This window comes from Gorilla gorilla, chromosome 23 (assembly GCF_029281585.2).
Source record: "Gorilla gorilla gorilla isolate KB3781 chromosome 23, NHGRI_mGorGor1-v2.1_pri, whole genome shotgun sequence".
Taxonomy (NCBI): Eukaryota; Metazoa; Chordata; class Mammalia; order Primates; family Hominidae; genus Gorilla; species Gorilla gorilla.
The window spans coordinates 21074202-21085110 of NC_086018.1; the positions used below are offsets into that span (position 1 = coordinate 21074202).

At 53.8% G+C, this 10909-nt stretch overlaps 1 protein-coding gene across 1 annotated transcript; it reads right to left on the reverse strand.

Annotated features, from left to right (window-relative positions):
• Positions 1-728: 728 nt before the first annotated feature.
• On the reverse strand, positions 729-9301 carry IGLL1 (immunoglobulin lambda like polypeptide 1). The gene is made up of 3 exons (XM_004063141.5): positions 8714-9301; positions 2571-2686; positions 729-1189 (listed from the first exon to the last, which is right to left on the reverse strand). The coding sequence occupies exons 1-3, from the start codon at positions 8917-8919 to the stop codon at positions 870-872; spliced, it is 642 nt and encodes a 213-aa protein (XP_004063189.4). The 5' UTR covers positions 8920-9301; the 3' UTR covers positions 729-869.
• Positions 9302-10909: the final 1608 nt, after the last annotated feature.

Here is a 10909-nt window from a genome sequence, read left to right on the forward strand (position 1 = left end):
AGACTCCGTCTCAAAACAACAACAACAACAACAACAAAAAAAAAACAGAAAAAAGAAAGAAATGATGGAGCACCTGTTACCCTTCTTGCACTGGTTCCTGGGGAGCTCAGAGCCTATCTTTTGAAAGTGTCCTGATCCTCTTGCAGGCCTTTCATGTGTGTTTCCTTCCTGGCTTCCTCCTGTTTTTCTCACACCTCTGAACCTGCTGTCAGGTGAAAAATCAAGGTGGGCCCAAAATGTAAGAGCTCATGAATTTGATGGTGTTGGAGTGTCCTGGACAGTCCAGCCCTCAGGGGTGGGGAGCTGGGCAGAGAGGAAGGAGGGCATTCCAGGGGCCAGGGCTAGAAGCAGAGGGACTCCACGCCCAGAGTAGGATTTCCAGGCTGAGGAAATAGAGGCCGTGGGTGGGTAGAGGGTCCAGACCAGGACAGGGATACAGGGTGTATCTGGAGGCTCAGTCAGAAATAGCTCCCTCTAGAAAGTAGGCAGTGAGTCGGGGATTGAACTGCAAGGAGGAAGGGGAGGAGGGAGAGAATGGAGGGACTGGTGTCCAGTGAGCTGACTCCTCCTATCCTGGCCTATTTCCCCAGGGGACACCCGTGGGAGGCTGTGATCCTCTCCTCCAGGCTACTTTCCCACTGGTGCCAGGATTCCCCCAACGCCACACTGAGAACCCAGGAGAAGCATCACATTATATGAGAGATAAGAAATGAAGAGAGGGAGCAGGATTTCTGGTTGACAAAGAGGGTATTTATTGAGGGTTTACTGGGTACAGGGAGAAGGGCTGGATGGCTTGGGATGCAGAGAGAGACCCCTCCCCTGGGATCCTGCAGCTCCAGGCCCCTGTGGGTGGGGTGGGGGCTGGGAACCTATGAACATTCTGCAGGGGCCACTGTCTTCTCCACGGTGCTCCCTTCGTGCATGACCTGGCAGCTGTAGCTTCTGCGGGACCTCCATTGCTCGGGCGTCAGGCTCAGGTAGCTGCTGGCCGCGTACTTGTTGTTGCTCTGTTTGGAGGGCGTGGTCATCTCCACGCCCTGGGTGATGGGGGTACCATCTGCCTTCCAGGTCACCGTCAAGATTCCCGGATAGAAGTCATTCATGAGACACACCAGTGTAGCCTTGTTGGCTTGGAGCTCCTCAGAGGACGGCGGGAACAGAGTGACCAAGGGGGTGGCCTTGGGCTGACCTGTGTGGACAGAGGAGGGGGTGAGAGATGGCAGAGGGAGTGTGGGGTGTTGTGGAGCGCCTCTCTCTGTCTAAAGTCTCTGGGAGGGTTCATGGTGTGGCCGCCTGGCCCACCCAAGGCCTCTCCTTCCCTCCTCATTCCCTCCTTTCCACTGGAGCCCTCTGGAGAGCAGACAGCCCTGAGCCTTCCTAGGAGCCCTTCCCAAGTCACCTTTCCCAGGTGTCCTTGCCCAGCCCTTTCCTCTGCAGCCTCGGTTTCCCTGTGTGTACCCAGGGCAGGCTGTGCTCCCTCCTTCCTGGTTTCTGGAGTCTGAGTTTGGAATCGAGGAGTCTCCCCCACAGCACACAAAACTGTACTGGCAGGGTGTGGGGAGGCCCAAGCCTGGCATGGCCTGGAGCTTCCCGTCCCCTGGGGCATCAGGCTGTGCCCCAGCCTGGCCCACTCAGCTCTCCTGGGGAAGCGTGGGCTCCACCCAGACACACCCTGGGGCTCTGCCATCGCCCCTGTCCCCACCAGCCCAACCACAGGACCCTTCACAGCAGCTGGGTTCTTGGGGCTGCTCCCCCAGAGTTCGGGGGACCGCAGCCCCCATGCCCACCCCAGCAGCCTCTGATGCCCCTGGACTTCACCTGGTGGCCATGGAGTTCTCTGCACCCCCATTTACTCCCCACTAGTCACCTTCTGAGTCTAAGGTGCCCTTCCTCAAATGAAGGCAGGAGGTCGACCCATGAACAGAGAGACACCAGGCCCCAGAGATGACAGGGTTCCAGGGACAGGCACATCTCTGCCCTAACAGACCTTCTCCTTTCTGGTGACTGTCCTGGGAGGGCTGGGCTCTGGGACCTCATCCATTCCTCTGTGTCCCCATGCCCTGAAGACCCAGCAGAGGCCACAGAGCTGCAGCCTAGACCCAGAGCCCTCTCTGTGCCCTCCATTGGTCTCCCCTGGGGGTGACCCCTGTGTCCCCAGGCCCCCGTGTGGCCCTCCCAGGCTGGATGGGCATCTAGCCCTCAGCCTAGAACCTGGGGTCCCAGGGACTGTCTCTAAGGCCACTGCAGGGCCCCTCATCAGAACCGGCCTCTGTCCCTCACTCAGACATCTGCCCTGGGAGAGGGGAGGAGCCCTGACCCCGCCCAATCCCAGCCCAGGCCCTGGGACCAGGCTGTGTCCCGCTGTTGGAACCTGAAGGCGGCTGCTCCCACTGTGGGGGCCCTTCCTGCCATTACCCTGAGACTAACACATCTCCTCCAGGCCCCATGGACAAAGGTAGGGGTCAGTGCTTAAGGCTGGGAGGGCAGAGGGGAAGAAGCCCCAGAGAGAGAAAACACATTTTCCAGAGACAGGAGAGGGTGGGACAGGCTGGGAAGTTAGAGCCACTTACTTAAAACGGTGAGCTGGGTCCCGCTGCCAAACACATGCATCACTGAGTTATGCTTGGATTGAAACCCCCGGGGCCAGCACCTGGGGCCAGTCCAGGAGCCGCGCTGGAGCAGGAACCTGCTGGGAGTGAGGGGCACAGGGCTGCAGTGTGTAGGCTGTGACCCAGGCACAGGGCAGGGGGGTGGCCAGTGTCCCAGTAGTGTCCCCCAGTAGTGTCTCTGTGCTTGTCCCTTCTCTGAGGCAGGTGCCGCCCCAGCGTGTGTCCCCCTCTCTGAAGCTGTTGGTGCTGATGGCAACGCTGGGCCCAGTAGGTCCCAGCAACTCCCTGAGTGACACATCCCCTCAGGCAGCTGTGCCGTGTGGCTGAGGAGTCCTCAGCTGGCTCGGACCTGCCCACCTCACTTGGCCTCATTTTAAGGGCCTCTAAAATCTGCCACAAGTGTCCCCAGTCAAGCCAAGCTGACTTCCTCCCTGGACCAGGGCACTGGGTCATTCCTGACTCAAGAGGAGGGTCCTCTGCTTTTGTATCTACCCATGGAGATGCAGCTCAGTCTCACTTTGTTCATGAAGCCTTTTCTGATCATTCATTCCATCTGTCCGTCCATCCATCTGTCCATCTGTCCATCTATGCATCTGTCCATCTATTCATCTGTCTTTGCATCCATCTATCATCTGTCCATTCGTCCATCCATCTACCTGTACGTCCATCCATAAATCCATCCTGTCTACCAGGCACTGTGTGCTGGGGACATGGTGTGGTCCCCCAGGCTCTCACCCCCATCTCTCCCAGGTCATGGCCAACAAGACCCTCCTCATGGCCATGTCCAAGGTCCTTCTGCTGTACCTGGTGTCTCTGCTGGATGTGACACGGGGCTGGCCCCTCCCTCCAGTGACTCTTTTCCCCTTGGGGTCTGACTCCCCTTTCCTCTTCCCCTGGCATCTGTTTCTCCACGGCCCATGCCTGGCTGCTGACTCCCCAGACCCCTGCCCAGACCTCTTTCTTGGCCATCTTCACACTCTGTGACCCCCACTATTGCCCACATGGTGAGGCTGGAGTCTATCCCAGCTCCAAACCCTCTCAGCTCCTCAACTGCCTACTGACCTTGCCCAGTGGGCTACCCAACAGGAGTCTCAAACTAATCACTTCCAGAGATGACCACCATCCCCCAGCCCAGCTCATTTTCTGTCTTCATCTCATCACAATGACCATGGGTGGTCTCAACCCCACAGCCAGAAACCTGGAGTCCCTGGATTCAGTCACCTCGCCTCCCACACTGAAATGGCTTCTGCGTACTTAGCTACTGCATCTAGACATTCTTTTTTTTTTTTTGAGACAGAGTCTCGCTCTGTTGCCCAGGCTGGAGTGCAGTGGTGTTATCTCGGCTCACTGCACCCTCCACCTCCTGAGTTCCTGGGTTCAAACAATTCTCATGCCTCAGCCTCCCGAGTAGCTGGGACTACAGGTGTGCACCACCACACCCAGCTAACTTTTCTATTTTTTATAGAGACAGGGTTTCACCATGTTGGCCAGGCTGGTCTCAAACTCATGACCTCAAGTGTTCCACCCATCTCGGCCTCCCAAGGTGCTGGAATTACAGGTGTGAGCCACCACGCCTGGCCCCCCATAAATCTTTACTCTTTTAAAATTATGAGAATATAATATTTAAGATAATTAAGCAATAGAGAAGTGCATTTAAGAAGTGTAATATTGGGCTGGGCGTGGTGGCTCATGCCTGTAATCCTAGCACTTTGGGAGGCCGAGGCAGGTGGATTACCTGAGCTCAGGAGTTCCAGACCAGCCTGGGCAACATGGTGAAACCCCATCTCCACTAAAATACAAAAAAAAAAAAAAAAAAAAAAAATTACCCAGGTGTGAGGGTGGGCCTGTAGTCCCAGCTACTCAGGAGGCTGAGGCAGGAGAATTGCTTGAACCTGGGAGGCGAAGGTTGCAGTGAGCCAAGATCATGCCATGGGACTCCAGCCTGGCAACAAAGCGAGACTCCTTCTCAAAAAAAAAAAAAAAACATAAAAAATAAATAAAAATAAATTTTAAAAAAAGAAGTGTAATATTGGCTGGGAGTGGTGGCTCACACCTGTAATTCCAGCACTTTGGGAGGCCAAGGCGGACAGGTCATGAGGTCAAGAGATCAAGACCATCCTGGCCAACATGGTGAAACCCTGTCTTTACTAAAAATACAAAAATTAGCTGGGCATAAAGTCGGGCGCGGTGGCTCACACCTGTAATCCCAGCACTTTGGAAGGCCGAGGCGGGCAGATCATGAGGTCAGGAGATCGAGACCATCCTGCCTAACATGGTGAAACCCCGTCTCTACTAAAAATACAAAAAAACAAAAACAAAAACAAAAAATTAGCCGGGCATGATGGTGGGCGCCTGTAGTCCCAGCTACTCTGGAGGCTGAGGCAGGAGAATTGCCTGAACCCGGGAAGCAGAGGTTGCAGTGAGGCAAGATCGTGCCACTGCACTCCAGCCTGGCAACAGAGTAAGACTGTCTCAAAAAAAAAAAAAAAAAAAAAGAAGTGTCATATTGATCTCTCCCTCTCTCTCCTGCTATGTACAGTCCCATTTCCTTTTATTTTTTTGAAATGGAATTTCACCCTTGTTGCCCAGGCTGGAGTGCAATGGTGCCATCTTGGCTCACTGCAACCTCCACATCCTGGGTTCAAGCGATTCTCCTGCCTCAGCCTCCCGAGTAGCTGGGATTACAGGCATGTGCCAGCACACTTGGCTAATTTTTTGTATTTTCAGTAGAGACGGTGTTTCTCCATGTTTGTCAGGCTGGTCTCGAACTCCTGACCTCAGGTGATCCGCCCACCTTGGCCTCTCAAAGTACTGGGATTATAGGCGTGAGCCACCACACCCCGCTCCATTTTTATACATAGCATCAATATTTCCACTTTAACTATTTTTAAACGTACAGCTCCGTGGCACTAAGTACATTCACACCGTTGGGCAACCTTCACCACCATCCGTCTCCAGAACTCTTTTATCTTCCCAAACAGAAACTCTAAACCCGTGAACTACAGCCCCCCATTCTTCCCTCCCCCTCACCCTGCTAACCTCAAATCTACTTTTTGTCCAAGTGAATTTGCCTATTCTAGGTACCTCATAGAAGTGGATTCAAATGACATTTGTCCTTTTGTGTCTGGCTTATTTCACTTAAGTATAATGTCTTCAGGTTTCATCCATGTTGTAGAAGATTTTTGAAATTAATTTAAAAATAATTAACATTCAAAACCTATTAAGACCTATTAAAAATAGTACAGGCTAGGCAGGGTGGCTCACGTCTGTAATCCCAGCACTTTGGGAGGCCGAGGCGGGTGGATGGCTTGAGCCCAGGGGTTCAAGACCAGCCCAGGCAACATGGCGAAACCTCATCTCTACAAAAAATTATGCCGGTGTGGTAGCGCATGCTTGTAGTCCCAGCTACTGGGGACGCTGAGGCAGGGATATTGCTTGAGCCCAGCAGTTGGAGGCCAGCCCGGGCAACATAGTGAGACCCCCATCTCTAAAAAAATAAATAAAACAAATAAATTTACAACTAAATATAAAAAGTGATACACAATCTATTTCTTAAAAACAATGAAAATATCTTTTAATAAGCTATGAATAGAAGAGTCATTTATTTGATAGGAGATATTTACCAGAATTCTACAGCAATAATCAGTCTTTTTTTTTTTTTTTTTTTTTTGAGACGGGGTCTCCCTCTGTCACCCAGGCTGGAGTGCAGTGGTGGGATCTCAGCTTACTGCATCCTCAACCTCCGAGGCTTAAGCAATCCTCTCACCAGCCTCCTAAGTAGCTGGGACCACAGGCAAGTGCCACCATGACTAGCTAGTTTTTATATGTTTTGTAGAAATGGGGTCTTGCTATGTTGCTCAGGCTGATCTCAAACTCCTGGGCTCAAACAATCCCGCCTCAGCCTCCCAAAGTTGTGGGATTACAGGCATGAGCCACTGCACCTGGCCCATAGTATTTCTAAAGACTATAAAAACTCATATTCATATCCCCCCCAGCATTATACCTTTTTTTTTTTTTTTGAGTGGGAGTCTCGTTCTGTCGTCCAGGCTGGAGTGCAGCGGTGCAATCTCAGCTCACTGCAACCTCCACCTCCCTGATTCAAGCGATTCTCCTGCCTCCCCTCCCGAGTAGCTGGGACTATAGGCTCGCGCCACCACGCCCAGCTAGTTTTTGTATTTTTAGTAGAGACAGAGTTTTGCCATGTTGGCCAGGATGGTCTCAATCTCCTGACCTCGTGATCTGCCCATCTTGGCGTCCTAAAGTGCTGGGATTACAGGCATGAAACACAGCACCCGGCCCATAGTATTTCTATACGATTTCTAAAGATTCTAACATAAAAACTTATATTAATAGCCCCCCAACATAATACCATTTTTTATTATCTGTGTCTCCCTCCACCTGTCACCTGTCCCTTGTGGAGATCCCTTGGGCCTTCCCCATCCCAGTCTCTGTTCTGTAGGCATCACCCTGCATGTGGCTGTCTCCTCACCCAGCCCCCGCTCCTTGTGGACTTGAACTGGGGCAAATCTAGATCCTCTGGGACTTCAGCCCCAGCACAGAGCCTGACCCTGATGGGGACTCCTTGCTCAGAAGTCCGTGCAGAACACTGACACCCGGTCCCGGCCTGCCACCATGCTGACCCCGCCTCCATGGCCGGGCTCCTGGTGTGGGTCACGTCGGCTGCCACTGCTGGAGCTCTCACCACAGCCACCCCAGCATCCTCTGGGTGGGTGGGACGCTGAAGGCCCTCACCAATCAGGGCCCCTCAGATTGCAGAAGGGGAAACTCAGGCCCGGTGTGGTGTCTCATGCCTGTAATCCCAGCACTTTGGGAGGCTGAGGTGGGTGGATCACCTGAGGTCAGGAGTTTGAGACCAGCCTGGCCAACATGGTGAAACTCTGTCTTTACTAAAAAAAAATACACAAAATTAGCCAGGTGTGGTGGCAGATGCCTGTAATCCCAGCTACTCCGGAAGCTGAGGCAGGAGAATGTCTTGAACCTGGGAGACGGAGGTTTCAATGAGCCGAGATCTCGCCATTGCACTCCAGACTGGGCGACGAGAGTGAAACTCTGTGAAACTTTATTTGAAAAAGAGAAAAAAAGAGAGAAAAAGGGAAACTCAGGTCCCAGAGGTGCACGTGTCCGCTCGATCAGCTTAGAGGATGGGACAGGGGAGAGCTAGAGGGGATAGCTTGGGCCTTAGAATCTGTGCCCATGAGCTGAGTGACTTGGACGGGTCACCTCACCTCTCCGGGCTCTATCCCCATCTGCACAAAGGGGATCACAGCAGGACCTGCCTATGGGGCCACCGAGAGGGGGTTCTGCCCCTGAAATGATTATTGCCTGTGGGTATAACGTGCACCTGTGATGAACAGGCTGTTGTGTCCCAAATGCTCATAAATGGACCCAGATGCTTGGTGCTTTGTCCGGGGACCTCCCACCACACGCAGAGTGGTGGCAAGGGCTGAGGTCACACAGGGAGCTGTGGCCTCCCTAGAGCCTCTCCTGGGCTTTTTCTTTGGAGGCACTTGCACCCTGGATAAGCTTGGGTCTCCTAGGGGCTGCTTTCAGGAGGCGATGCTGGCTGAGGTCTAGTGACCCAGGGACTCCAGGAAAGGCCCCTCACACCTTAGCTGGAGCTCCAGGGAGTGGCCCCTGCCCAGTGAGGGTGGGAGTGGACAGGTGACATAGGCCAAGGGGAAAAGAGGAGGGGGAGGAGGAGGAGTGGGAGGAGGAGGAGGGAGAGGCCTGGGCACCCTTCAGGGATAGCGGCCACCACTCCTGTGGACGTCCTGCCCCTGCCTCCAGTCCTGCCCTACCCCAAGGACTAGGGGGAGGTGAGGGAGACACTGGCCTTGGTGCCAAATGTAAGTGGGGGAAGAAATCTCAGGAATCAGGATAAATAATATTTTAATATGACATTAAGCAATAAAAATTAATTCAAAGATGGACAAAATCTTGACACTTTAGTTAAAGTCAGTGTCTGTGGCTCCCCTCCAGGGATTAACCTTCCTCCTCACCCCTCTGGCTCGTCTCCCCTTGGTCATCCTTTCCCGCCTCTGCCACCCAGACCCCCACATGCCCTGGAATCTCTCACCCCTTACCTGCCCCACCGGCTCCTCAGGCTGGACCGGCTGCTTCCTCCAGGGGCTCCAGGGCCCAGGGCCCTGCTCTGCGGTGCAGCTGTTGGGCGCAGCAGGCCATGGGTTACCACGGCCAGACCCAGCAGCAGCAGGGGCCAGCGCTGCCTGAGGTTGGGGCCTGGCTCACCAGGGGCCTCAAGGCGCCCCTGGCCTGTCCCTGGCCTCATCGGCCCTCAGGGTCAGAGGTCCTTGTGGCCTGACTTGCACTGTGGGCTCCCTAGAGAGTGGTGCCCTGGTCCCTCTCGCTGGCAGCAACTGTCCCATTGCACCCCAGTCCATGTGGCCCCATCCTCATCCTCTGGTCCCTGCCCCCAGCCAGGCCCCTTCCAGAGTCCATGACCGTTACCCCTGGGGTTCTGTCCCAGAGGCACATCTGCCAACTGCCCTGCTGTGGTCAGGATCCAGGGCTCAACTGCCTCCCACACCTGTCAGCTTGGCCTTGCCCCTGGGGCCCTGGGTGCTTTGTTTGGGGACCTCCCACCACAGGCAGAGGGTAGGCAAGAGCTGAGGTCACACAGGGAGGTGGGATGCGCCATGGCCCCCCAAGACCCTCCCTTGGGGCTTTCCTTTGGAGGCACCTGCGCCCTGGATGGGCTTGAGTCCCCTGGGGGCTGGTCCCAGGAGGTGATGCACCTGACTTCCCTCCTTCCCCACTTCCCCGAGGGCGCCCTGGGTCTGTGGAGCATCTCACCGGGGTCCAGAGAGCTGCGCAGCAGGAGTTCCCCAGGGCTTGAGCTCAGGGGCCTGGGCTGAGGCTCCTCCAACCGGTCCTGGAGGGAGGTGTGGTTAGAGAGCAGGAAACAGGTTTGGGTTTAGCCAGAAGCCACTCAACGGTTCAGGTCCAGGAATCATGAGATAAGAATGAAAATGCTGTTTAATGCACCATGTTCAGCACCTCACTGACCTCACATCACACAGACACACACACACACACCAACCACCCCAGCTTCCTGAAGGTGTAACTGACAAAATTGTATATATTTACCACCTACAATGCGATGCTTTGCCACACTGCAAAATGATTAAATCAAGCTGACACACACGTCCGTCACCTCACACACTTATGCTTTTGTAGTGAGAACATGGAAGATCTAATCTTAGCAATTTTCCAGTATACATTTATTAACTGTAGACTACATGCTGTACGATATATCTCCAGAGTTCATTCTTATAGATTTCACTCAAAGGCCAGTAGCTTCCTCCTGAGCGGTGAGTGCATCATGTCATGGCTTCTGACAGGCCCCCGGGTCCTCTCCCAGCCCAGCATCCCCGACCCTCTCCCAACATCTCGCGACCCTGTGCTTTGGTGTTGAGGGAGCAGTGGCAGTCAGGAGGGACTGAGCACCTGTGCTGGGCGGCCAGGGCCAGGCTCTTTTGCTGGTGCTGCCAGAGATGCCTCAGGTCACCCAAGAGTCTCAGGTTCCTCTCCTTCCTCCAGAGGTGGGGCTGGAAATGCTGCTGGCTCTGCTCACTCTCCAGGGCTGGGTTGAGGTTGGTGTTGGGAGATAATGCATGTCAGTGTTGTTTTCTTCATCTGTAAAAAAGCAGTAACATACACACAACCTAAAATTTATCATCTTGACCTTTTTTTTTTTTTTTTTGAGAGTCTTGCTGTGTCGCCAGGCTGGAGTGAAGTGTGGCGTGATCTCAGCTCACTGAAACCTCCGACTCCCTGGTTCAAGCAATTCTCCTGCCTCAGCCTCCTGAGTAGCTGGGATTACAGGCATGCACCACCACGACAAGCTAATTTTTGTATTTTTAGTAGAGATGGGGTTTCACCATGTTGGCCAGGCTGGTCTCGATCTCCTAACCTCATGATCCACCCGCCTGGGCCTCCCAAAGTGCTGGGATCACAGGTGTGAGCCACCGCGCCTGGCCCATCTTGACCATTTTTAAGTACACAGTTCAGTGGCATTAACTACATTCACAATGTCGTGCAACCATCACCACCATCCATTTCTAGATTTTTCTTTTTTCAGAGTCTTGCTCTGTTGCCCAGGCTGGAGTGCAGTGGCGCAATCTTAGCTCACGGCAATCTCTTTCTCCCGGGTTCAAGCGATTCTCCTGTCTCAGCCTCCTGAGTAGCTGGGATTACAGGCGCCCACCACCATGCCAGCTAATTTTTGTATTATTAGTAGAGATGGTGTTTCAGCATGT